This window comes from Zootoca vivipara, chromosome 5, assembly GCF_965207765.1.
Source record: "Zootoca vivipara chromosome 5, rZooViv2.hap1.1, whole genome shotgun sequence".
NCBI classification, from domain to species: Eukaryota; Metazoa; Chordata; class Lepidosauria; order Squamata; family Lacertidae; genus Zootoca; species Zootoca vivipara.
This window is the reverse complement of record NC_142588.1, coordinates 97,267,438-97,293,052: the sequence shown is the minus strand read 5'-3', so window position 1 is coordinate 97,293,052 and position 25,615 is coordinate 97,267,438. Positions and strand designations below refer to the sequence as shown.

The window sequence follows — 25,615 nt, the reverse complement described above, 5'->3', positions numbered from 1 at the left end:
TCTCACACACACACACACAGCCCACCTCTCGCTTCCCCCCACTTTCCCCCTTTTAATAGCCTTTTAAAAAGTGAGGATTCTTTTTTCTTTCCATTGCTTGTCTGTAGAGCTTCCCCTTTAAGGATTTGTACCGGTACCGGGATCGCTGCCGGTGGCGCAGTCCTTGCCTTGGGGATTAAGGACTTTCCCCTTCTCGCTGTTTAGGAGCTGCTAAACACTGCCCTACACCCTACACAAAAGTTAACATTTTGTGGGTAAGAGAAACACGGACGGGTTGTTAGGACCAGCAGATTATCTCACCCCGCTTTCTGCTGGCTCAATTGCTACTTAATTGCTACCATTTACCATCTTAATTGCTGCTCAGCTGGCTGCTTTGTTTTCTACAGTATCTCAGCCGGTAGCCTCTTTGCTATCAGTGCTACAAAGTGCTACATTGTTGGAACTTTCGCTCTTAAGTCTTGGGCAGTTGGCTGGCTGGTAGAGATCCTTATTTGCTTTAGTATAGGCTACTGCTACGACTGCATCACACAGATAGATTCCATTATACTGTACTGGTTTAAATTTAAGAAGCTCCAGTGTAGCAGATTGCTATTAAGTGAGTCCCCACCTGTGAGGGGAGAGAGAGAGAGCAGCCCTTCGGAGGAGCTCCTTCCCTCCCTCACGAACATCCCAGGGCCAGGGAGAGAGGGCTGGGCCAGCGATGCACACACCTCCCTTCCCTCAGACTCCCTCTCATGGAGCTTGGTGGTGGCTGTTGCCCGTCATTTTCTTTCAGTCAAGAGTCCTGCCCCGCAGGGAGACAGGGAGCAAGAGGGGCACTGCTCCTGATGTAATAAAAATACCGGTAAGACATTCCCTGAAAATAAGCCACCCAGTGTTTTTTTGAGGAAAAAAAGTGATAAGACGGTGTCTTAAAATGTGGGAAAGACGGTATGTATGATGTATGGAGGGGTGGTCTTGAGCTCCAGGGCAGGGAATTTCAATATGTCTATATAAGGGCAGGCACATATTGGTTCTGGGTCCTTCTCTTTTCTCCTACATGAGAGGGAGCAGCCTGTTGCAACAGTTCAATAAAGATCAAGCTTACTAGCTGCTTTGCTTCTCAATATTCTCTGGTTGGCCTCTGTTATTTTCTCCTGCCGATGGAGAACCTACAAAGGACTCTACAAGGGCTCTTGTGTACCCCATAAGAGAATAAGGGCAGATTTTGTTTATTGCAAACCAATGACAGTCCCAGGAACAGAGCAATTCTCACAGCATGCCAAGGCTAGAGTCAAAGGGAAGGTTTCGTGGAGTCCTCCTCAGCCCATCGCCAGCCTCTCAGGCAGGCAGAACAAGCTCGAGGCAAATGGGGATTTCTCTTCGGCCACCAGCAGCACAAGAGGCATCACTCTTGGCCCAGAATTCACCAAGATGAGGTGGCTTTCCGTGTCTGAGGCTCAGAGAAAAAGGTTGGTCCAGAATGCCACCTGCTCCAGTGGTGCTTCAATATTTACACTATGTTGGGCAGATTACACCATTTGCAAAACAACAAAGACCATCCTTTGCCAGGATGGAAAAGTTCCCGCAGAGCAGCTCAGGGAATTGCATGTATGTTGGGGGAAAGTCAGCCATTCCTCAACTCTAAGGTGTTGGGATACTGACCTGCATTGGCCTCCTCTCTCAGTAACCCCTAGACCTACTCTCTCTCTCTCTCTCTCTCTCTCACACACACACACACACACACACTTGATGTGACATCAGATAAGGCCATCTATTTCCTTTGCACTGTCTAGTGCAAATTTCCTTTGTGTCTAGTGGGAGATCAAGCCTTCCATTCCCACCCCTCAAAACATGCTGGAGCTCATAACAAGGAGCACTTTGTAAGGAGTCAGGGCTGTGCTGGAAACAGGTGCAATGGAGGACAGAGGCCTGAAGGCTCTGCTATTCAGTAGAAATTCTGATCCAGGTGCCTATTCCCATCACACGGAGATGTTGGGTTGTGTAGAGTCTGTGGCAGAAGGACAACCCTCTTTGATCCAGATAATCTGCACCTGCCCCGGACTGGAGATTATGCTTTATTTTGTCCTTTTCAGAGCTGGCTTTTGACAACTAGGGATTGTCGTCATTTCCAGTGGACAACTGCCCAATTGTTGGCTGGTATATTCTTTCTCAGACTCTTCATCTGCACCCAGGTGAGTTTTTCCAGCCCCAGAGACCATGGCAGGTATGGCCAACATCTCATGTTACTAAGGTTTGCTGTTATTGTTGCTGCAAAAGCCTGGAAGCTGCAGTTACTTACCTTTGTCTCCCTTCATGATACCGGTAGCTACTGCAGGGATTTACGAAGAGGTTTTGCCCTTTTGTTGCTTACAGAACTGGAGGGCTCTTTGGCGCTGGATTTCTAGGTGCTGCAACATATAGCCAAGATAGGCAGGGCTGGAAAATGCCTTCCTTACCATCACCTCTGTCTCCTGTTTATTCTGTTTATAGCCTGCTTTTTTATTCATAGTGGGACTCTCAAGGGAGTTAATAAATACAGTGATTGTGTTCGTCTAGTTAGTACAAAAAGATTGACATAGTGACACTCTCCAAGGAATCAGCAAGCAGACATGCAGCTCCCAGCATGCCCCTTGTCTCCTCCTAGCACACCTGAGCCCAGGGCCATAGCTGAGGGCAGACAGGGGGGAGCTATCTCTGGATGCAGAGCAAAGTCCACAAAAAGGGGCTGCAGTCAGACATCACAAGGAAGCCTGGCTAGTCTTGGAGGGGAGGAGACAAGCCCCCCCCCCCCCGGCTCACCTACTCCAAGGTTGTGAGGAGCAAACTGGAAGCTTTTGCTCCTTTTACTTAAGCACAGAGGATATGGCTATTTTAAAATTTGCTTTGTTGAAACAAGTCTGCTTCATAAGCCATCGTTTGGAGTTAACTTGTTTCAAACAAATCTCGGTTATTAATAACCAGTTTGTCAGTTCTGAACGACATGATAATTAACCAAAATGGTAAGCAAATGCTTCTGAGCCCCCCCCCCTCAGGACTGTGCCAGAGAAGGAGAAAGGAAGGCTAGTGCAGGAGCCCTGGAGAGGCCAGGCTTGTTCCCATCACAATGAAAATGCTTTAGCAACCATCGTTTGTGCTCTGAGGAAAAAGGAAGGCCCAGCATGCTCCACTTCTTCTTCCAGAGGGATCAGGCGAGCTGATTTTATTGGTTTGTTGACTTTGTGGTGGTGGTCCATGTTGCAGCTGCTTTTTGCCTCATGGCATGTTGGCATTCAACCAATGGATCACGAACAGCAGAATCCAGCGAGACCAAGGCTTGTCGTCAGCAGCAAGAGGAAGACATTCACTGACAAAGCTGGAATGTAACATATGGACATAAAGATATAAGAAGGGCCTGCAGGACCAACAACCTGCTCTCACAGTGGCCAACTGGAAGCTGGTAGGAAGCCCAGAAGCAGGACCTGCATGTAATAGCACTGGTTGCATTTGGGATTCCTGGCAGCTGATATTCAGAGGCAAACTGCTTCCCACAGTGGAGGTAAAGCAGAGCTATCAGGGCAAGGAGCCACTGACCCTCCACGAATTTGTTGAACCCTCTTTTAAAGCCTTCCAGGTTGGTGGCCATTACTGCCTCCAGTGGGAGGGAGTTCCAGAGTTTAACTACGCTGTTTGAAGAAGGATTTTTTCTTTGTCCTGAATCTTCCAACCTTCGGCTTCATTGGATGTCCACAAGTTTCAGTGTTGGGAGAGAGGAAAAAGGCTTTCCTCTATCTACCTTCCCCATGCAATGCATAATTTTATAAACTTCCAATCAATTGATAAAGTAAGTTATGGTTTATGTTAAAATTTGTAAAAAAAAATTCTTTGTGAAAAATTAATTTAAAAATATTTTAAAAGCAAACAAACTTCTATGGTACATGGAAGGTGTGAGGATTACTGTGTTCCACAGAACCTTTGAGGCCCAGATATATCCAGGGACAAAGATGCCTATCCTCCCCTCACTCCTTCCCCAGATTGGTGAGGGGGGGAGCAGTCTCTTTCCTCTCAGCTCAGTGCTAGGATTGGGATGTGAATTGCTCCCTCTCCCCTCACAGCCCAGGATCAGGGATCCCTCCCCTCCCCACCAGGGACCCTCAGGAGGAAAAAGGTAAAGGTAAAGGGACCCCTGACTCATTAGGTCCAGTCACGGACGACTCTGGGGTTGTGGCGCCCATCTCGCATTATTGGCCGAGGGAGTCAGTGTTGAGCTTCCAGGTCATGTGGCCAGCATGACAAAGCCACTTCTGGCGAACCAGAGCAGCACACAGAAATGCTATTTACCTTCCCGCTGTAGCGGTACCTATTTATCTACTTGCACTGCGTGCTTTCGAACTGCTAGGTTGGCAGGAGCTGGGACCGAGCAATGGGAGCTCACTCCGTCGCAGGGATTTGAACCGCTGACTTTCTGATCGGAAAGCCCTAGGCTCTGTCAGCAAGCCTCCCCTCCCCACCAGGGACCCTCAGGAGTAGCCAGACACATTCATTAACAAAAATTCATGTATGCTTTTAAAAGGACATTGTTTCAATGATGCTTTTGCACCCCAGGCTCCTTTGGGAGAATGGGTGGGATATACGTTGAATGAAAGTAATGTTAATATACTTAGAAATGGCAGAAATGGACAAATCAAATGAACTGATTCAATGGAGAGCAGGGAGGCTGTGACTTATTCACTGTGTTGAGAGACAGGCCTGTTTTGTCGATTAGTGGAATGACAGAAATTGAAATGTCATATAATAAACTAGTATGCTGATTGGGGGGGCACACAAAGCCATGGGGGGTGCTGGATACAGTCCATGGGTCACTTCTCCCTGCTGCAGGGACAGGAGAGGGCGGGGTGGCATGGGGCTCCCCAGACTCACCTGCGCCAGAGCACTGGGAAGCCCTTAGGCCCTCCAGGGCCTCCACAAATGGCTGCCCCAGCCAGGATATGGCCGTCCTCCTCTCCCCGACTGGCACAATGGCTGTGGTGGAGTCCCGGAAGATCAAATCTTTCCCTCTGTAGGCTGTAGAGTTGAACATTTGGAATCCATTTTTATGGTGGTTGCCAAAGAAGTCCTGAAAGCCAAGCAGAGGTCACTGGTTACATCCAGGAGCGCCTCTCCTTTTGGGGCGAGGGGGGGCAAGGGGGGAGCTGCTGCCTGCCAGAGTTTGCAGAGAGCAGGCAGGGGGAGGAAGAGCCGCCTTGTGATTCCCAGCACCAGAGCGGGGAAAAGCAAGGAGTTTGCTACACTGGGTTCCCTTGTTTGGCTCACTATTAACTTAATTCCCAAAGGTGACCATGCTTAGAAATTATGCTTCACAACTACCGTAGATGCGCTAGAAGAAATTGGGGAGACAGAAAGGGAGAGCCAAGGCTCTGACAGCATCAGAGAGCCCTTGCTCCAAGGGGAGGGAGAGAGGGAAGGGGAAGAAGGGACCGGCAAACAGTCAGTCAGAAGGCCATCCCCCCCACGCCGGAATTGGGGTGAATGGCTCCCCGTTGGAGAAAGGTTCCCAGGCTGTTGTGTTGGGCGCGAAACAGAAAACAAACACTGCGAGATTCTGACTAGGACTGAGGCAGACATGTTTTATGGACACTTTACACTGTAAATAATATGCACCAATAAAAACATCTGAAAGACAAGCAGATGTGGAGGGTCGTTACTCAAGAGTAGCCACAACAACCCCTGATAGGGGAGCTCTGACATTAAGCAAACACTGGCTGGTTGCTCTGTCCCTGCCATTGTAGTGCTAGGCGTACAGCATTTTAAAATGATACTTGTAAGGGGGTGGGCTTACAGGGAACAGCCCCCCCTCATCAAATCCAGCTCCTCCAACGGCTTTGGCTCCAGCGGAGGGTCAGTGGACAGGAGGGAGGAAATGAGCGGAAGGACGAAGGGCTCTGACAGCCTGCAGCTAGTGACACAATCAGGGGAGAAGTTTCTAGAGGAGAGGTATCAGAGGGGCGCCCTTCCCCCCCCCACGCCTGAATTGAGGCATGCAACGTCCCGTAGACACAGGGGGCAGAGATTTGGAGTCCCCAAACTACTTTGCTGGGCGTGAAATCGAAAGGCGATTGCGAGAATCTGATGAAGACTGAGTAGACATGTTTTTTGGAGCTCTTTGCACTGTAAATAATATGCACAATAAAAGTCTTAAAGACAAGCTTGGAGCGTCATTACTCAAGCGTAGACAACGACATCCCTTACAATACTGTACTAAAAAATACTATGCTGCATTGCTTTAAGTAGTTTTGTTTTCCCCTAACTTCAAAATGCCATTATCTTCTGAGAAGATAATAAGATGTTTTCAGTGAAGCTTTGTATACCAATAAGTCACTTTTTCCCAGTAGTGATGTATGGAAGTGAGAGCTGGACCATAAAGAAGGCTGATCGCCGAAGAATTGATGCTTTTGAATTCTGGTGCTGGAGGAGACTCTTGAGAGTCCCATGGACTGCAAGAAGATCAAACCTATCCATTCTGAAGGAAATCAGCCCTGAGTGCTCACTAGAGGGACAGATCGTGAAGCTGAGGCTCCAATACTTTGGCCACCTCATGAGAAGAGAAGAATCCTTGGAAAAGACCCTGATGTTGGGAAAGATTGAGGGCACAAGGAGAAGGGGACGACAGAGGACGAGATGGTTTAAAACTCTGTTTTAAAATTAATTTCATGTATTAAAAAAACCCCAGAGAGGTTCAGATCATATTCTTGGGATCCTATTTTTGAATGAGACAATTTATACTTTTCAAACATTCCGTAAGTGCTGGAAATATAGATGGATAGTTTTGCTAGCTTTTTGCTTTGTAGCATCACAGATGGACATAACTAATCTGTATTCCTGAATCACAGATTTGTCCTCACTCGCCTGGAAGCTCCTGGGCCACTTCCAGACAAAGAATCCTTCCCACTCACAGCCTGCAGTGCTGCTATAAATATTTGCTCAAGGAGGAGGCCGAGTCTGCTGGGCTGCCAGGGATGGGTGACGCTGCAGCGCTCTGATTCCTTGGATTTTTCCATGAAAGTTTAAACATAACCAACAATTCCGCTCTAAACCTTTTAGCAACAACCTTTGCACTGTTCACCCCCCCCCCATCATTCACCTGCCCCTTCTCCTCCGTACCAAAACCTTTTCCTGATTTTATTTTCATTTCATGCTGATGGCACCTAGGTGCCCATTTAATATTTCCATGCTTGCAGCTTATAAAAAAAAATACTGTATTAGCAAAAGCCAAGCCTGGCTACTGAGAAATACTGCTGCTGTTCCACAATCCTGCTGTGACCATGTTGATCCCATTCTCATTTCTTGTTCACTTGCATCCAGAAGTTAAGCACAGTCTGGGATGGCCTACCTAGCAGGGATGATGTAGTCTTGGATTTCCCGCAGTTTGGTCAAACTCATGTTTGTAGCTTCAAGAACACTGTCCAACCATCCATGGGACTCTCAAGAGTCTCCTCCAGCACCAGAATTCAAAAGCATCAATTCTTCAGCGATCAGCCTTCTTTATGGTCCAGCTCTCACTTCCATACATCACTACAGTGGTGCCTCGCTTTACAAATGCCTCGCACAATGAAAAACTCGCTAGACGAAAGAGTTTTGCGTTGCGCGAGGCATTCGTAAGACAACAAAATTTTCTATGACCGCCGCTTCGTCTTACGAAGCGCGGCCATAGAAGGCGGCAAAGGAAGATCAGCTGTCAGCGCGGGAAGCTGACAGCTAATCTTCCTTTGCCGGGAGGGGGGGGGCGGAGCCGAAATGCGGCGTTGCGGCGGCTGCCCCTGCCTGTCTTCCCCTTGAAGCCACCGCACCGCCGCGCACCACCGGGGAATAATAATAATAATAATAAATTTTTTATTTATACCCCGCCCTCCCCAGTCAAAAACCGGGCTCAGGGCGGCTCACACCAACAAAATTACAATAAAACATAAAAACAATTAATTAAAATACAGATTAAAATACAGTATTAAAATTTAAAGTGCAGCCTCATTTCAAGTAGGCCATAAATCCAAGCCATGAGGGAGGAAAACACAGGGGTCAGGCTGAGTCTAACCCAAAGGCCAGGCGGAACAGCTCTGTCTTGCAGGCCCTGCGGAAAGATGACAAATCCCGCAGGGCCCTGGTCTCCTGGGAAAGAGCATTCCACCAGGTTGGGGCCAGTACTGAAAAGGCCCTGGCTCTAGTAGAGGCCAATCTAGCCATCTTATGACTCGGGATCTCCAGAATATTATTATTTGTGGACCTTAAGGTCCTCCGTGGGGCATACCAGGAGAGGCGGTCCCGTAGGTACGAGGGTCCCAAGTCGCATAGGGCTTTAAAGGTCAAAACCAGCACCTTAAACCTGATCCTGTACTCCACCGGGAGCCAGTGCAGCTGGTAAAGCACTGGATGAATGTGATCCCGCGGCCGGGACCCTGTAAGGAGCCTCGCCGCGGCATTCTGCACCCACTGGAGTTTCTGGGTCAGCTTTAAGGGCAACCCTGCGTAGAGCGAGTTACAATAGTCAAGCCTGGAGGTGATCGTCGCATGGATCACTGTGGCCGGAAGACAGGCGGGAGGCGGTGGGGGAAGAAGCGCTTCTCTCCCCCGCCGCCTCGCCGTCTCATGTCGGAAAAGGCAGACGGGAGGCGGTGGCGGAAGAAGCTTCCCCCGCCGCCGCTTCTCGCCGCGTAAAGCCGGCATGGGATGCAGTTTCGGAGGCTTCCAAAGCTGCACACCACACCGGAGAAGGGAGGTGGGAGGCGGCGGTGGCAGGAGAAGCTTCCCCCGCCGCCGCCTCTCACCGCTCACAGCCGGCATGGAGCGCAACTTCAGAGGTCTCCGAAGCTGCGCTCCATGTCGGGGGAGTCAGGCAAGGCGGTGGCTGGGAGAAGAGAGCTTCTCCCCCAGCCGCCTCGCACACAGCCGGCATTGGACGGGGCTTCGGAGACCTTCTCCGAAGCCCCGTCACATGCCACCAGTCCCCCAGAGCCTATAGGAATGCATTGATTAAGTTTCAATGCATTCCTATGGGAAACTGGGACTCGCTAGACGAAAAATTCGTTGCACGAATTGACCCGTGGAATGAATTAATTTCGTCTAGCGAGGCACCACTGTACTGGGAAAACCATAGCTTTAACTATACGGACCTTAAAAGCCATATTAAGGAGGGCCTTCTCGGTAGTGGCACCCGCCCTGTGGAACGCCCTCCCACCAGATGTCAAAAAGAAAAATAACTACCAGACTTTTAGAGGACATCTGAAGGCAGCCCTGTTTAGGGAAGCTTTTAATCTTTAAGAAATTAGTGTATTTTAATATTTCTGTTGGAAGCCGCCCAGAGTGGCTGGGGAAACCCAGCCAGATGTGCGGGGTATAAATATTATTATTATTATTATTATTATTATTAAATCCTTGTATAATGTATGGAATATAGATATAAAGATTTGTTAGAATCGAAAACACCCAGGTGGATTTCACCTTTAGAGGCTAAGACACAGAAAAGACTGAATATGGAAACCAAGTGGTTAAAATATAGAGACATTCTGGTTGATGAAGCAGATCAGATTAAATTAAAATCATATGAACAGTTGAAGAACAATGTAAATGACTGGTTACAATACCATCAAATTAATGAAATGTACAAAATGGACAAAAAAGTAGGTTTTCAAGTGAAAATGACGGAATTGTTAGAGTCAAAAACAAAGAATCTTTCAAAAATGTATAATTTATTGTTGGAATGGCATATGAAAGATGAACAAATGAAATCTGCAATGATCAAATGGGTGAAATATGTGGGACATAATATTATGATGGAGGATTGGGAAAGGTTGTAGAAGAAGAATATGAAATTCACCGCGTGTAACACTTTAAGAGAAAATATGATGAAAATTATGTACACGTGGTATCTTACACTCGTAAAACTAGCAAAGATTTATCACAAGCATGATAACAAATGTTGGAAATGTAAGACTCAAGAAGGAACCTTTTACCATATGTGGTGGACGTGCCCCCAAGTAAAGAGCTTTTGGGAAGAGATTTATAATGAATTGAAAAAAGTGTTGAAAAACACCTTTGTTAAGAAACCAGAAGCCTTTTTACTTGGAATAGTTAGAGAGGAAATACCTAGGAAAGATACAACATTCTTTTTGTATGCCACAACAGCAGCAAGGATTTTATTGGCTAAGAATTGGAAGACTGAAGAATTACCAATGGTGGACGATTGGCAGAAGAAGATGATGGAGTTCATGGAACTGGCGGAGCTGACCAGGAGACTTCGAGACCAGAGGGAAGAAGCGGTGGAAGAAGATTGGAAGAAATTCAAAGTTTATTTAAGAAATAATAGGATTATTGGAATGGATTAATAGAAGTTTAGGAGGTACAGGGAGGTTGTAGAAATAAAAAATGTATAGGTGTATAATTATGTTGAGATGTAGTTATAAGTGTGGAATAAGAGCGGGAATTTATGTTAAGATACAAGAAAAGATTAGAAAAAGATTAGTTAAAGTGGTAAATATGTTACAGGAACAAGATATAGAAATTACTAAAGATGATATACAATGTAACGCAGATGGAAGGGGCATGAGGAAGTCAACAATGTTAGAATCGACAGAAGACTTAAACCAGGGGTCCCCAGACTACGGCCCGGGGGCCAGATGCAGCCCAATTAGCCTGCCAATCCGGCCCGCGACGACCCCCGCCGCCCGCTCTTACAGCGCGCAGCGCGGCAGCGCTCTTCCGGGTTGGGAAAAAAGCACCGAAAATCCTTTCTGCGCATGCGTATGGGCCTCTCCCGACCCGGAAGAAGTCATTTCTGGTGCACTTCCGGGTCGGGGGAGGCCCACGTGCATGCGCACAACGGATTTTCGGCGCTTTTTCCACCCGGGAAGCGCACCGCCGCGCCAGTAAGCGCCCATGCGCATGCGCACGGGCGCACACTCCCCCGCCCGCTGGCCCGCACAGGCGCGCGCTCCCCCGCCCTCCGGCCCGCCGCGCGATCGGCGTGGTGGGAACCGGCCCAAACGCCAGTAAGTCTGGGGACCCCTGACTTAAACAGTTGATGTTTTTGTGTTTTTGTATTTTGTATGTTTTTGTTTTTGTGTTTTTGTTTGTTATAAAATCAATAAACATATTTGAAAAAAATATGGGGGGAGGGGGAGGCTGCAGAGCAAAAAGGGGGGCAGCTCTTGGACACAGAGCATTAAATTGTGGGCCATGCCTGCAAAGAGCAGAGGAAAGGGAGGTGTGGATAAGCCCCAAGTTCAAATAAACCAGCAACCGAATAAACTACCTAAACCATGTGAAAACCAAACAGACTTTTGCAGGGACCCAAGAACTGGCAGGGACCTTCACTGTCTGATCTTGCATCCCCACCACGGCTCAGAGTGCCAAGGGGTGTCGGGGCCCCTCCTGAGAGCTCTAGGCTCTTTGCCGCCAGCCTGGCCTCTGAGGGCAGAATCACCAGAGGAAATGCAGACAGAAGGAGTGCTGGATCAGGCCAAGGGGGCCCACCTCCCACTGGCCACCCAGGTGCCCAACAGGAAGCATAGCAGTGAGAGAAAGGAGGACCCTCAGGAGGATGAAGATGGCGATGGCGCCCTCTTGTGTTCTCTCTCTTCTAAGCGACAAACCGGTACCTGTGCAATGTTCAGAAGTCCAAAAACAGCCAAAGCATTTGTGTCTGGGTGGACCATGATGGCATGGGCGGGCACCTGTCCCCAATGACAGTGGGCAAACTGGCTAACTTCCGCACGGGCACCATTTGGGCACAAGAGCTGGAAATCCCCCAGGCGCAGCTGGGAGGCCCAGGAGTCCATGTTGTTCCCTGGAAGGACAAAAGTGCTCAGAGAGTGGTTTCAAGGAGAAGGAAGGAGGGAGGGAGGGAGGGAGGGAGGGAGGGCTCGTAAAAGACAGGAGTGGGCAACATACCATCTGTGTTTTCAAAGACTGTGGAGTGCTTGACAAAGGCCACATCGCCATGACGCTCAGCTAAACACCTGCAAAGAGCACAAAGAGGTTGACAGCAAGTGTGAAGCAGGTGGCAGAAGGGCCTCCAGCAGCAGCAAAGCAAGGCATGGACACCCCCCCCCCCGAGTGGAATGGCCAGCGGCAGCCAGGAGCTTGGGCTGACATGAACAGCTTCCACACTGCAATCAGTGCCATCTGACTTGGACAACACATGTGCCACTCTATCTCAGGGAATGCCCCATGCTCACACCCCAAGAGTCTCTCCCCAGAGGCTTTCAGGTGGCAAGCAAGAGGAAAGACTCCTCCTCTCTCCTGCCAGGTACTTGAGGCTCTGGCCAGCTGGCACCCCCTGCCAGTCCCCATTACCTGAAGGCTCCAGCGTGGCCATAGTAACGTTCTTGGCTACTGGCATTGCACTTGTAGTGGCCACTGAGGTCCCCAATGCAGAGCTCACACAGGCTGTCTGGGTAGCCATCTCCCTGGGCCCCAGGAACGCAGCTGCCGGAGAAGAAGGTGCTCACCGCTGGAATGAGAGGAGGAGGCCAAAGCTGGGCATGGTTCTGATGAGCCCAGGAGGGGGAGGTTCAGCAAGGCCAGGAGGAGCCCCGAGAACAGCTGGGCACTCGGAAAGAGTGAGTTGAAGGGGGCCTTGCCCTGCCTGGATGCCTGAGGCTTTATCAGGTCCCAGGTGAGCCAGGATGAGGGCAGAGCTTTGGGCCAAAGTTCTCATAAGCCAAACTCTGATTCAACTGGGAGGCTGGTGGGCTCAAGGGGAGGCATGCAGAAGGTCCCCCGTGCAACTCCAGGCAGCAGCTCCAGGCAGAGCCGGAGAAGACTCCCTGCCCGAGACCAGGAATGGACTAGATGACCCCAGGGGTCCCTTCCAACTCTGCAATTCTACAATGAAGTGAGACTCCAGAGGGCGAGTTCTGCTGCCAGCATAGGCAAGACTGAGGGGGTGGGGATCATTGGCCTGCTTCAGGATCAGGCGGCTTCCTCTGTTGGGCCAGAGGGTGCCTTGGCACCTGCCTTACCTGGCCTGGTGGTGGTGACCCCATGATCATGCAGGAGCTGGGAGAAAGGCAGGGGGAAAGGGGGGTTAAGGGCCCCTCCACCCATTGCTCCCATTGCTCCCATTGCTCCCATTGCTCCCATTGCTCCCATTGCTCCCATTGCTCCCATTGCTCCCATTCTCTCTCTCTCTCTCTCTCTCTCTCTCTCTCTCTCTCTCTCTCTCTCTCTCTCTCTCTCTCTCTCTCTCTCTCTCCAACAGAGGTCTGCTTGTGCAGCCCCCTTCCTGCCCCCCTTACCTTTGGGGATGTTGCAGTCCTGAGGACGAATGAACCCCTTCTTCAGCAGGAGGCCAATGGGCATCTTCCACCCAGCCATTGTCCCATAGCCAGCGTGGCAGGACTTCCTTCCTTGCAGCTCGAAGATGGTGAAGGCGTCATCAGCCACCCGTCTCACAAGGGCCACTGCGTAGTAGGTGCTGTTGGTGTCCTCGTCTGGGGGAGGGGGGAGCACAAAATAAATCCTGAGCCCCCTCTGCCCCCTCCTTTAGCTGTTTAAAAGGGGTCTCTAAGAAAGAGCAGCATTTTGGACAAGAGCTTGAAACGAAGGGGTCAGGAAAGGCAGGGGGCACCATAGAGGCACAGGGATCATTTCTGTTTAGACAGCAGAGCCCCCCCTCCCGAGAGACACACATGCTTCCCTCCTTGGGTCCTCCTTGTTAAACTGCTGTTGTCATAAAGGAAAGAGGAAGAGCTGGGCAAGGCCTGGCAGCCAAAGTGCCCCTCCAAAGCACAGGATGAGACTGGCAAGGCAAGCCCCTGCCCCAGTCGGGGTTACAGGTGGGCAACCCGGCTCCTGAAGGACTCCACTCTTGCCCTCCCTGGCCAAACCTTCTGGGGCCAACGTGACCCAGGAACTTGACAGGCTGCCCCAGCACAAAGGCCGGAAGGAAGCCCTCAGCTTGTGAGCCCCCTGGGGCAAGAGAGCAAGGGGGAAAGGAGCGCAGTGGGTCTCCTGTCTCCTTGAAGACCAGCACTTGAGCACAGTCTGAGCCAGAAAGCTGAGGCCTCCAGAATCTTTGGTGCTTTGCTGCCAATCGCCAATTGCCCCACGGACCTTTGCGCTTGGGGGGCCCTCGCTGGAGGCCTGGAAAGGTCCTTAGAGAATCCCCTCGTTCAGCTCTGTGGTGCTCAGTTGGGCGGTGGCCATGCCTGTGGGCACTGAGTCGCCAGCCGGCCAGCCACAAAACAGCTTGCACACAAGAGGCCTTCAGTCCTGCCAGGCTCCTCACCTGCGTAATGCTCGCCAGCAGCCGGCACCAGGCCGTACGTCTCCCCGGCCGTGTAAATATCCTCTCCGTCCAGAGACACAACGTCAATGTCTCTGTTCTGAAAGGAAATCAAAACATCCTTTTAAGACCCAGCTAAGTCACACGGGGGTGGGGTGAGGTGGGGTGGGGGGAAGCAGAGGTGCCTGCCTGCCCTAATGCCTGCCCCCAAATGGCCTCCTTCTGCACTGTCCTGTCTTGCTTACAGGTTACAGAAGGAGATGGATGCAGAGGGGCAGGCCGAGACCCAGGAGATGGCAAGGAGATGCCAGTGCAGCAAGCCACCCTGTGGCCTGGTGGTCTGTTCCCTGCCAGGACCCACAGCTGCCCTTCCAGGTATGTGGCACCCCTCCTTCCCTCTGACCCATCTCGGCATGGCTGCCTGATAGCTTTGCTCAGGCTTAGTCCATGTCCAGATGCTCACAGAGAGACACGCATCCCTCTTCTTCACTCCATCTCCCCTGCCCTTGGGCGAAGGAGGGCTCCCTGAGCACAAGCCATGAATTCCAGATTCTCAGCCTGAAATCACATGGCACATGCTAGGAAGAACTTCAAGGGGGTAAGAGTCGTTCGATGGGGGAATGGACTTCCTCAGAAGGTGGTGTTTTGAGCAGAGGTTGGATGGCCATCTGTCATGGATGCTTTCAGCTGAGATTCCTGCACTGAATGGGGTGGACTAGATGATCCTCAGGGGTCCTTCCAACCCTACAATTCTAGGATTCTAAGCCCATGCAACTCTGCCAGGCTGTGAAGGTAATACTAGCCAGAGGCTCTGCTCTGGATGCCAATGCCCCCCCCCCCGGCTCATTGCCCAGACCTCCACCTTGGGATTCATTGATGGTGATGCTCTGGGCTTCACCTGCTGTTTTTACCCAACGTCTTTTATTGGTTTTGATAGGTGCAGGTTTTGTGAACAAATTAATGTTGTTCTTTGGCTGCTGGTCATTATTTTGAATGAATAAGGCAAAGGGCCGGCATGGCTTCCTCCAGGAGCTCTGGTGCTCCTGGTAAGGTGAGAGCCATTTGCACCTGGAGAGATGTGCTTGGGAGGCTGTGCGTCCAAATGGTGCCAACCCCCAGTGGAAGAGGAGCAGGGAGGAGGAGAAAGGCCCCAACTGCCCCAACAGTTGCCCAGTGCTTCAGGGCCACTGCAAACTCTGTCAGTCAAGGCACTGATTCTGCTGGTGTCCAGGCGCCTATTTGGGTGTGAAGAACAGGAAGGAGCAGCTGCCAGGAGCTGGCTCCCCCTGCCTGCCCCCCCCCCATGGCCAGAACAAACTCTTGGCTCCCATGGTCAGCTGCCCTGGTACGGGGGGGGGGGGAAGGGAAGGAAAATCAAGCCCCATACATCACCAAGGGCAGAAAGAGGGGGCAGTTGCAGCTCCTCTGCCCAGCCAGGGCCACAGGGAGGGAAGAGCAGAAGCAGGGCCTGGCAGAGGATCCTGGGCAGCTGCCTCCCCCTTCCCAGCACTGTCTGCCCTGACTGGCAGACATGGTTCTCCGGGGCTTTGGCGTGAGGCCCTCCCACATCCCTCCGGGATGGAAGCTGCATGCAGAGCCCTGGGCTGCTGCCCTTCCCCTTCTGCCCATTTCCCAGCCCCCTGCACCCCCACTTCTCCCTCCTGCCTTTTCTCTCCTGCCTCTCTCTTTCTCTCCATCTGTCTGTCTCTCCACCCCCCCTTTCAGTTGTCCTGAGCTGCATTGGGAGACAATATTTGCCTGGAAAGCAGAATGAAAACATAAAAAAGAGATACAGTACAATATGACACTACCACCCCATGCCAGGTACTCTAATCCAGTCTAGTCTAAGAGCCTTCTGCCTGCCTGGCAAGGACCCTGGAATGAGACCCCTCCCCATCTCCCTGATGGCCACCTGAGATTTGCCCAGGTACCCCTGGGCCATGCCCTGCCAGCAGAGGGCAGCCGCCCCCGCCCCCAGGCTAACCCACCACGCTGGGCACCCCACCTGGATGCGCTCCATGCACTGCTCGGGACTCTCAGCTGAAACACACTGCAGCTCCGGCTTCAGCTGCTTGTCCTTGAAGGCCTTTGCCATCTGGCTGCATTTCCAGATCTCCTCTGTAGACAAGACGCACCAGCGCAGGAACGGAGGCAGCCCTGCAGCCCCAGAGAAAAGAGTGGGAGGGCTGAGAACATGGCAGGCCCACAGCAGGTGCAGCTCCCAGGCAAGCAAGGGATGGTTCAGCAAATCCCACGCTGAGATCCTGGGGGTCCTTGTGCAAAGACACTGAGAAGGAACTCAGCGCATGCCACAAGGGGGGAAAGAAAACCAAGCTGCAAGACTTCGTGGGAATTGTTATCCAGGGGAGGGAGGGGAAGATTTAAGAGGAATTGTAATGTATTAGATATGATGATGTTAGATTTGGGAAAATTTCAGGGAGAAATTAAAGGCTAAGGGAAATAATTAGAGATAGTTAAGATATTGTTTGAAATTGATTAAGCTATATTATTGAGTAAAGAATAAGAATTGTAATTGTTGAATTATTATGCAAAATATTGTGAAAGCTGTACAATGGGATTTAAAATAGACTCGGGAAGGGAGGGACGGGGAAGTCGATGCTTCGATATCAATAAGATTTATTTTTTGATTCTTGTTTTGTTTTCTTTTTGCTTTTTTGTGGTTTTCTTTTTTCTTTTTCTTCTTTTTCTTTTTATTACATTTTTAATGCAAAAATCTTCAATAAACATATTAATAAAAAGAAAAGAAAACCAAGCTGCAAAAGCACTCTTCTCAGAAAGGCTGTGTGCTTCCAGATGTTGTGGGACTCTAACACTCATCAGAAACACCTGGAGGGCCACAGGTTAAGGGAAGCAGAATGTGGGGGTCAGAGCACATGGGCCTTGGGTGGGGAAGGTTCAGGAAAGCACCAGCAAAAGGGTCAGAGGGGTGCAGCCGCTCCCTTGCGAGAGAAGACTGCAGTGCTGGGGACATCTCTTTCAAGAGGCAGCATTGAGAAAGTGGAGAGAGAGAAAGTTTCCTCCCTCTCTCCTACTGTAACACTAGAACTGGTGGACCTCGCCTGAAGCTGAACATTGGAAGACTCTGGACAGATAAGAGGAAGCCCTTCTTCACGCAGCACAGAATTCCCCTGTGGAACTCCCTCCCGCCAGGAGGCAGCTCTCACCCCAAAGCCTCCTTGACCACAGACACCCTGGCTAGTTTGCCTGCCCTGCCCCATTGCTGACCCTCTGCCCAGCCCTTGTGGCTCTTTCTCTCCCACCCGACTCCCAGTGCCTCCCCTCCACCCAGGGGCTGATTCTGAGATCAAAGAGCCACCGCTCTTCCTTAGAGAGACAACCCCAAGATGCCCCCTACTTGTCGGGTCACAGTCCAGTCCCCGCACGACATGCATGTACTCCTCTCCCAGCCAGGCCTGGTAGGACTGCCCCACGATGGGAACCAGCTCCATAGTGGAGTCTTTGAAGAGAAGATTCTTCCCATCATAGGCTGAAGAGTCAAACATCTGGAAATCAGCACCTTCGGTGTTAAACCTTTGCTGCAACAAGGACACAAAAGGAAGTCTTGGTTAGGAAACTCTGCTATTCTTAACACCACAATATCCCCAATGTCTGCAATGGAGTGAGAAGAGCCCAGAGAAGCGCAAGGCCCAGGACCAGCTTGGCCTCCCACCTTCCTTTCCACCTCTGCAGAGCAGGGGGCATTGGGGAGATGCAGCAGGCTGTGGGGGTCTGGCTGGCTGGTGCCCACAAAAGCCTGGAGAGAGTTATGCCAAGAAAGCATCTTTGCAGCTCTGGATTTCTGTCAGCCACAGGTGCTGGAGGTGCAGGAGCCGAAGCCGATTTCACTGCCCATCAGAAATAGTGGCATGTGCTCTGCAGCAGCTGAAAGCAGAGGTGCCTTTCTAGGGAGGAAAGGTGGCACCACCACCCAGGAGAGCCTGCAAGGCAAGCTCTGCCGGGCCTCTGCACTCTGCCGTGGCTGCCGAGGAAAGAGCCCCAAGGGGTTCTGGGGTCTCCTCCGTGGGCCTGGGCTGGGGCACCCCTCATCTCCAGGCCAGCAGATGAATCAGAAGCTGGGGAGGGGACAGGGGAGGCCAGAGGGACCCACCTGCCCCTGGTTGAGCAGCTGGAAGATGAGGCTCGCATTCATGTCCTCCCTGGCCACCACGGCGTGCGCAGGGACACGGGCCAAGTGGCAGGACCTCCACGCCGTCACTGCTGCTCTGCTGCCATCCCGACAAAGGAGCTGGAAGTCCGTGGCCTGAAGCCCCGTCTGGGCCCATGAGGGACGAGCTAGGCCTGGAAGGCAGAGCAGAGCACAGGCAGTGACCCACATAGGCTGGGGACAGCTCCCTTCCCCACTCCGTCAGCCTGCAAACCAGGACTCCCCTGGGCACCACTGAAAGGGAGACCACAGGAAACTGTGCCAAGCTGAGCAGTTTTGTCACTCTTGCTTCATGCCCTTTGCGTTCCATTTATTTTAAAAACTGCCCCAGGAGAACCATTAGCAGAAAGGCCCTTGTGCCTTCCCCAGGTGAGGTTTCCGTTCTCACCTAGAGTACCAGAGGGAATAACTCCCTCCTGACCCATAAATCCAATGTCGTTGAATGAAGAATTAAACTCCTGGAAAGGGATTTAGTGCCCCCCTCTTCTGTCCCTCTCCCAGCACCTGCACCTGCCTAAATCTCCAGCAGAGCTCCACCCCCACCCCTGGCTGGTGCTCTCAGCCCCCTCCCCAGGGCCAAGGCAGGCCCACCCTCTGCTTTCACCCAAGAGGCCACCAGCTCCCCCCCCCCCCCGGGCAGAAGCTGCGCAGGCTGACTCACCCTCAGTGGCTTCGGGGACTGTGCTGTGTTTCACAAAGGCCACCTCCCCTGCTCCGTCCACCAGGCACCTAAGGGGAAACCGAGGCACAGTCAAGGCCCCTCAATGGCTGCAGAAGCACAGCATGGTGAGAAGCTTTTGGCCGCTGCTCCCAGGAGGACTCTGAGTGAGGATCCTGCCCCAAGCCTGCCTCTGCCCGCCCCACTGCCTCAGCCCTAAACAAGTGGGGCAAGAAGTCAGAGACGCCCATCTGCATGGGAGCAGAGTGTGGGGAGCCCCTCTGTGCCTAGGGGAGTGTCAGCCTGAGCTTCTCCTATGGTTTATTACTGTAGATCATCAGGACATGAGTTGGCATAACTTAATATGGCAGGATATCCCCATTATGAACTTTCTTGACCCTCGTACTAGTCTGATCTCAAAGACATGTCCTGGAAGACATTGAAGAGTGTATGTAAATCTAGCCAGCATTAAAAACTAATCAAAACCTGAGTGATTGCCACTTTAGCGTGTTGTAATGTTGCTGCCTGAAGCAGCATTGATATATTCTGTTACTTTCATGTCATATTATAAGCCAAGCTTTCGTTATTCCTCAGCATTCATAGATTTCCAGGGGAATGGGCCCCGCTCTCTTGTCCCCCAAAGGTACCTGAAGGCGCCCATGTAGTCGTAATATTCCTCGTTGGGGCTCAGCTCACATTTCCCCCGACCAGCCCCGTCTCCTTTGCAAAGCGCACAGAGGTTAGCTGGGTAGCCGTTTCCACTGGCTCCAGGGACGCAGCTGGCACTGAAATAGTTGCCCACCGCTGGAAGAGAAGGAGAAGTGAGGGGCTGGACCCACAAGCCAGGCCAGAGCAGCCCCCGCTGCCCTCCTGGCCCCAGGGGAGAAAGCAACTGGAGAAGCAGCCTTGCTGGGCTCAGGTCAAGGCTGGAAGGAGCGCTGAACACAAGGAGGGACAGTCCTCCCACTGACCAAGAGAGCCCCCCTGGCCCAGCTCAAGGGCCATACCTGCGCAGCTCACAGCCAGCCAAGGAGCCACAAAGCCCCACATGCACACACAACCCCCGTTTCCATCTGTGCTGAGCGCAAACCAAGTGCTGGAGAGTGAGAGTCCTCTTCCGTGTGTGTGCAACTGAGTACATCAGGACCCAGCAAGTTCTGGGCTCTGTAAGGGATGCTGTGTGCCTTCCCCAACCCCAAGAAACACACACACACACACACACACACACACACACAGAGAGAGAGAGAGAGAGAGAGAGAGAGGAATTGTGGGGTGGCAAGAGAACCCTCTCTCTCTGGGACTTTTGCAAAGCAAAGCAAAGCTCTGGACTTGGCAGCTGCAGAGAACATGGTCAAATTCTGCACACAAAACCTCCTTTGGCAGGACATGGGGGTGTTTCTGTGCCAGCTGCAACCCAACCACAACCCCAGGCAATCTGTACAACTGCTCAGAGGAGCAGCTAGACTCTCTGTAATTCAGAAGCTTGTGGCACGTCCTCAACCAGCCCTCTGCAGGCAGGCCTCACCTTCAGCTACCTCACAGCCCATCACTGCCATCCGTCCGCTGTCGCGAAGAAAGCCAATGGGGACGTTCCAGCCGGCCGTCCTGTTGATGCCCGTGTGGCACGACTTGGTCCTCCACAAGCTGTCGATGGTCAAGCTGGAGTTTGCTCTCACAACAGCCACTGCGTAGTAGGAGGTGCCAAGATCTGCACAGGGATAGTGGGAAGGGGGTCTGTCAGTCTGAGGAAGGCTTTGCACCTCCAGGGCCTCAGCAGGATGGTACCCTGGATGTCAATGGAGCCCTGTCCAGTCAGCATGGGCTTTCATGCACACAAAGTCACTTGGCTGCTCCCCACATTTGAACCGTGCTCAGTGCTTGACTTGGCCTGCTGGATGGAATCAATTGCTGCTGTGACCACAGTCTGCAGGGAGGGGGGTGGGAAGAGCCTTTGCCCAGGTGGCACTGATCTTCCGCCCAGCATCCATGTGTTATCAGCAGAAAAGGCATTTGTGGCACACAAGTGGAGCAGCTGCTGGGTCCTGCCTGAAAAGAGGGACGGATGCTGGCAACAGCTCACTTACCTTGGCCATAGGCTTCTCCCACCACCGGCTTCAGGTTGTATTCCTTCCCAGCCTGATAAATGGTGCCGCCATCCGCGGCTGCCACATCTGCCACACTTGTCTGTCAAGGAAACAGGAGTGCATTTTAGGTACCTGCTTGGCAGCCCCTTAGGAGGGAAGGGAGTTGCAGGCTCATACCGAGAGCCCCCTCTGCCCAGCCCAGCCTCCCTCCTTCAAGAATTTGGTAAGGGGGTAACCATTTCCACCAGGCTTCCTCATAGCCCCCAGCCCCCAAGTTTCCCTGGGGTTTCATTGAAGCCTCTGAAGGTAGTGTGATGCTAGAGAGGGACTCTAAGGAGAGCCGTAAAGAGGTTGCAAACAGGGTGAATCCCACAGGAATGTTTCAGCACAGCCAAGCCACCAGCCTAGCCTGGCCGCAATTGCTGATGTGCCTGAGGGAGGGAAGGAGGTGACCAAGGGGGAGCAGAAGAAACAAGGATTCAAAACCTGAGACTGGAGGAAGAAACAGAGGCAAAGGCATCACCCTGTGCTCTGCACACCTGCCTGCTTGGTAATTAAGAGCAGCAGCCGGGAGGAAGAAGCCCGTCGCTTGCCACTTTCTCCTTCACAACGGCTGGGCAAGCCCATCTCCCAACTTCCCTGTCTCTCTGACAGCATCAGCAAAGTGCAGCCCAGCTGGCATCAGGCTGACGGAAGGGGAAGCAGGGGCAGCCACTGAGTGCTCAGGACACAAGCCCAGCAACCCCTCTTGCTGTGGTCCACAGCAATTCCTAACACATCCATAGGGTGGTACTGCCTGAGACGTCGGTGGCGCTATGGTCTAAACCACTGAGCCTCTTGGGCTTGCCAATTGGAAGGTTGGCGGTTTGAATCCCTGTGATGGAGTGAGCTTCCATTGCTCTGTCTCAGCTCCTGCTGACCTAGCAGTTCAAAGCGCGCCAATGCAAATAGATAAAGAGGTACCGCTGTGGCGGGAAGGTAAATGGCATTTCAACCCGTTGCACCAGAAGCGGTTTAATCCTGCTGGCCACATGACCCAGAAAGCTGTCTGTGGACAAACGCTGGCTCCCTCAGCCTGTAAAGTGAGATGAGCGCCGCAACCCCAAAGTCACCTTTGACTGGACTTAACCGTCCAGGGGTCCTTTACCTTTTTACTGCCTGAGAATAACAGACTCTACACTTGAGAGGACAGGCACGGCCAGAATTTCCATCCAGTCATAACCAGAACAGTCCCCCCCCCCCAACCGCAGACCCAAGCAAGTTAGACTTACATTGATCATCAACATGCAGTCGCTGGCTGAGACACCTTTCACACAAGTCAGCAGGGGTCGAATGTTGGCCCTGAAGAAGGCTTTGCTCATGTCGCTGCACTTGGCAAGCTCTTTGTCAGAGACTGTGCACCAATTCAGCTGGTCCAAGGTGAAGACTGAAAAGGACACATGTGCCAAGTGAGACAGAGAGGAACTGCTGGGGATGAGAATCTGATCAGGGCCTGTTTGTGCCCCTGGGGATCATTGCTCTGGAAATACTCAAGGACCCATCAGAAGAGCCCTGCAGCAGCAGCAGGATCAGGCCAAAAGGGGCCCCACCTAGTCCAGCCCTGGCTCCCAAAGTGCAGTCCTCCTGTAGGACCTGAGCGAAAGGGCAGTGCTCCCCTAATAATAATAATAATAATAATAATAATAATAATAATAATAATAATATAATTTTACCCCGCCCATCTGGCTGGGTTGCCCCAGCCACTCTGGGCAGCTTCCAACAGAATATTAAAACAGGATAAAACATCAAACGTTAAAAACATCCCTAAACAGGGCTGCCCTCCTCTTGCTGTCTTCAGCAGCTGGCATCCACTGGCACAAGGCCTCCAACAGGGAAGAGAGAACACAGCCATCGGGGGTCGGAAGCCACGGACAGCCTTCTCCTCCAGGAATACGCTTATCTGTCATTTCCATTTGTCCATCTAGCCACAAGGGGCCATGCTGGGCCTCTCCAGTAGGGATCTTTGATCGCAGACACAGGGACCCCTGGGACAAGAGCCAAGCAGGGCGCATTGTTCAGCTTGGGGGCAGAGGGGTGGGTGCTGTTTGTAAAGAGCAACAGTGGCTGCATCTTCTGTAGGGCCCAGAGGCACAAACCCACTCCCACCCTTTGCTTCTGAAATGGCTTCCTCAGTCAATTTTATGTGGTGAATACAGGTGGAAAATTACCACCCAAGATCACTTGTTTAGTCTCCAACTTTCCTCCTGATGTGGCAAATGCCAGCTGCCATCATGTGAGGTCATATTCAGTTGTCCACCAAGAGAAAATGACCAGGAACATTTTTTCATGTTCCCTCGATTATGGTAAAAATGATGATAGGAACTTGGCCAAAGTGGTGTTTGCCGGTTGCTGTTTCTGTACCTTTCTGTCCCATCTTTGCAGAGAAGACAAAAGCTGAGGCCCACCAGGACCTTGCACCAAATGGACCAAAGCTGAGCAAAGCCAAATCATTTAGTTTCTACATATGTCATATCTCCTGGCTTTTTCCCTGACAGGATTCAAAGTGGCTCATTTCTTCCAACTCAGCATTGTGTGGATGGAGAACTAAAGCTCAGACTGCTGCTATATTTCCACAAACAACATTCCCGTCAGCAGTATTAAAACTGGGGGCCCAAAGTTGCTGGAGAAGAGCTGGATGGCCGGTGGATGAGCAAAGAGGGGACCTTCTGGCCCTTTCCCTCCTGAAGTATCAGTTTTTGCTGCTGCCTCAGCAGGATGGCTGAACTCATGGCACCTCCTGGTCTCTGTCTATGGCCCAGCAGCCTCAAGTGCTTCTGAAACTCAAAGCTTGTAGCAGAATCTTGTAGTTCAGTACAATTCCCCAAACAATTTGGACTCTGCTGAATGAGGGGATGGTCAATACGGGTGGCCTTATGGAGGACTGGAACAGAGGACTGCACACAAGGCAATGGCAATCCACCCTGACAGCTGCAAGGCCCTCCTTGGACCTGCAAATGCCATTTATTTGTTCTGGGTGTGTGTGTGTGGGTGTGTGTGTGTGTGTGTGTGGGTGGGTGGGTTTCTGGCCATCTCCCCCCCCCCAGGCCTGCCAAGAAAACGGGTGATGTGGGACGACCATTTCCTCATTTCCTGAGAGAGTTGGCTTTAAATGGAAAAGCTCCTGGAAGCCAGTCTACCCCAAAGCAGGAAGAACAGCAGCTGCTGCCCTAGCCAGGTCCTTTGCTCTTTGGACGGGCCCCCTCCCTAACACTCACACGGCTGAACCGGAAAGGGAAAGTCAGGCTCTTGACCCCACAGGGTGCTCTGCCAAGGAAGAGTGGGATCGGGCCCTTGCCTCACGAGAGAGTATTGGTATTCCTGCCAAATGAACACTTGGGTCATCCTGTTTGGATCTGTGCATAGCCAGAAGGGCCTCTTCCCTTGCTGGGGTCCCAGAATTTCTGGGACTGCCCTGTAGTGGCTAGTAATTGGGCCATGCTTAAGCTAGAGAGCGGCTGTGGAAACCCCAAGAGAGGCAGCCAGCCCTAAAAAGCCACGGGGTGCCTAAACCCACCATGAAAGGAAGGCGGTGTGTGTGTGGGGGGTCTTCTGGCCCTGGCCCTCCCCCCCCCTCCAGAATTCCCAATAAACTTCCTTCTCCATGGAATCTGACCCTCATCAGAGAAGAGAGCTTCAGCCTACCAGCTTGAAAGCAGAGCAGAAGGGCAGAAGGACGGGCGACGCTCTTCATGGTGGAGGAAGGGAGCTCTCTGGAAGCTGCTGTTCAACTGGATTCCTCGTCTGGAAAAGGAGGCAGGCGATGCCACCCTGCATGTCCCCACCTCCAGGGGGAGGGGGGAAGACTTTGGATCTGGCAAGGTGAATGAGTGCCTTCAAGGAATCTCTCTCTCTCTCCCCCCCCCCATCAGACCTGGCAGTCAGGGGACAACAGAGCTTAGCACTGCTTCACTACCACCTAGTGGCTGAGCCAATTAACAGCCCATGGAAAGGCAGGATATCCTTACAGGGCAGCAGCCTGGAAGCTGCTGCAGCCTAATGGACTAGCAAGGGCAGCCTCCTCTTCTGCAGCAGATGCAGACAGAAAAACAGCAGGCGGGAGAGGCAGCAGCTACCAACCAACAGATGAGAAAGACAAGAGTGCAGCCCTGGGGGTCCCAGATGGAAAGCTAGCCTCTGCTTGGAGGAAATTAAGGCAGGTTCAGGAGGCGAGAAAGTGCGCAGAACAAGAGAAGGGGAAGGAAGTTCAACAGTACGGTAGCAGGAATCTCCTCTTCCACAAGATCCCAGATAGGCGGGGGATTCCCCGCCTTTGCTGCTTAAAAGAATCTGCCTCCCAGCTGGCACCATCATGAAAGTCTTTGTGATGCCTAATTCTGTTCCTTGTGGTGTGAACCTGCTGGCCCCCCTGCAGTGCCACGAATCCAACTCAATGGTGTAAGGTTGGAAAATGT

At 51.9% G+C, this 25,615-nt stretch overlaps 1 protein-coding gene across 1 annotated transcript; it reads right to left on the bottom strand.

Annotated features, from left to right (window-relative positions):
- Positions 1 to 2,468: 2,468 nt before the first annotated feature.
- MELTF (melanotransferrin) lies at positions 2,469 to 25,072 on the bottom strand. The gene is made up of 16 exons (XM_035133903.3): positions 24,846 to 25,072; positions 22,436 to 22,590; positions 21,165 to 21,264; positions 20,606 to 20,788; positions 19,728 to 19,884; positions 19,084 to 19,151; positions 18,366 to 18,556; positions 17,613 to 17,793; positions 16,242 to 16,393; positions 14,240 to 14,336; positions 13,248 to 13,442; positions 12,304 to 12,460; positions 11,899 to 11,966; positions 11,607 to 11,794; positions 4,879 to 5,074; positions 2,469 to 3,334 (listed from the first exon to the last, which is right to left on the bottom strand). The coding sequence occupies exons 1-16, from the start codon at positions 24,892 to 24,894 to the stop codon at positions 3,264 to 3,266; spliced, it is 2,208 nt and encodes a 735-aa protein (XP_034989794.1). The 5' UTR covers positions 24,895 to 25,072; the 3' UTR covers positions 2,469 to 3,263.
- Positions 25,073 to 25,615: the final 543 nt, after the last annotated feature.

Excerpts from the sequence above, each read along its gene's own strand:
- MELTF (XM_035133903.3), bottom strand. The coding sequence starts at position 24,894 with ATGAAGAGCGTCGCCCGTCCTTCTGCCCTTCTGCTCTGCTTTCAAGCT. Across the intron at positions 21,265-22,435 it reads ACTGCATGTTGATGATCAAT|ACAAGTGTGGCAGATGTGGC; the intron begins GTAAGTCTAACT and ends TTTCCTTGACAG. Across the intron at positions 20,789-21,164 it reads GGGAGAAGCCTATGGCCAAG|ATCTTGGCACCTCCTACTAC; the intron begins GTAAGTGAGCTG and ends ATCCCTGTGCAG.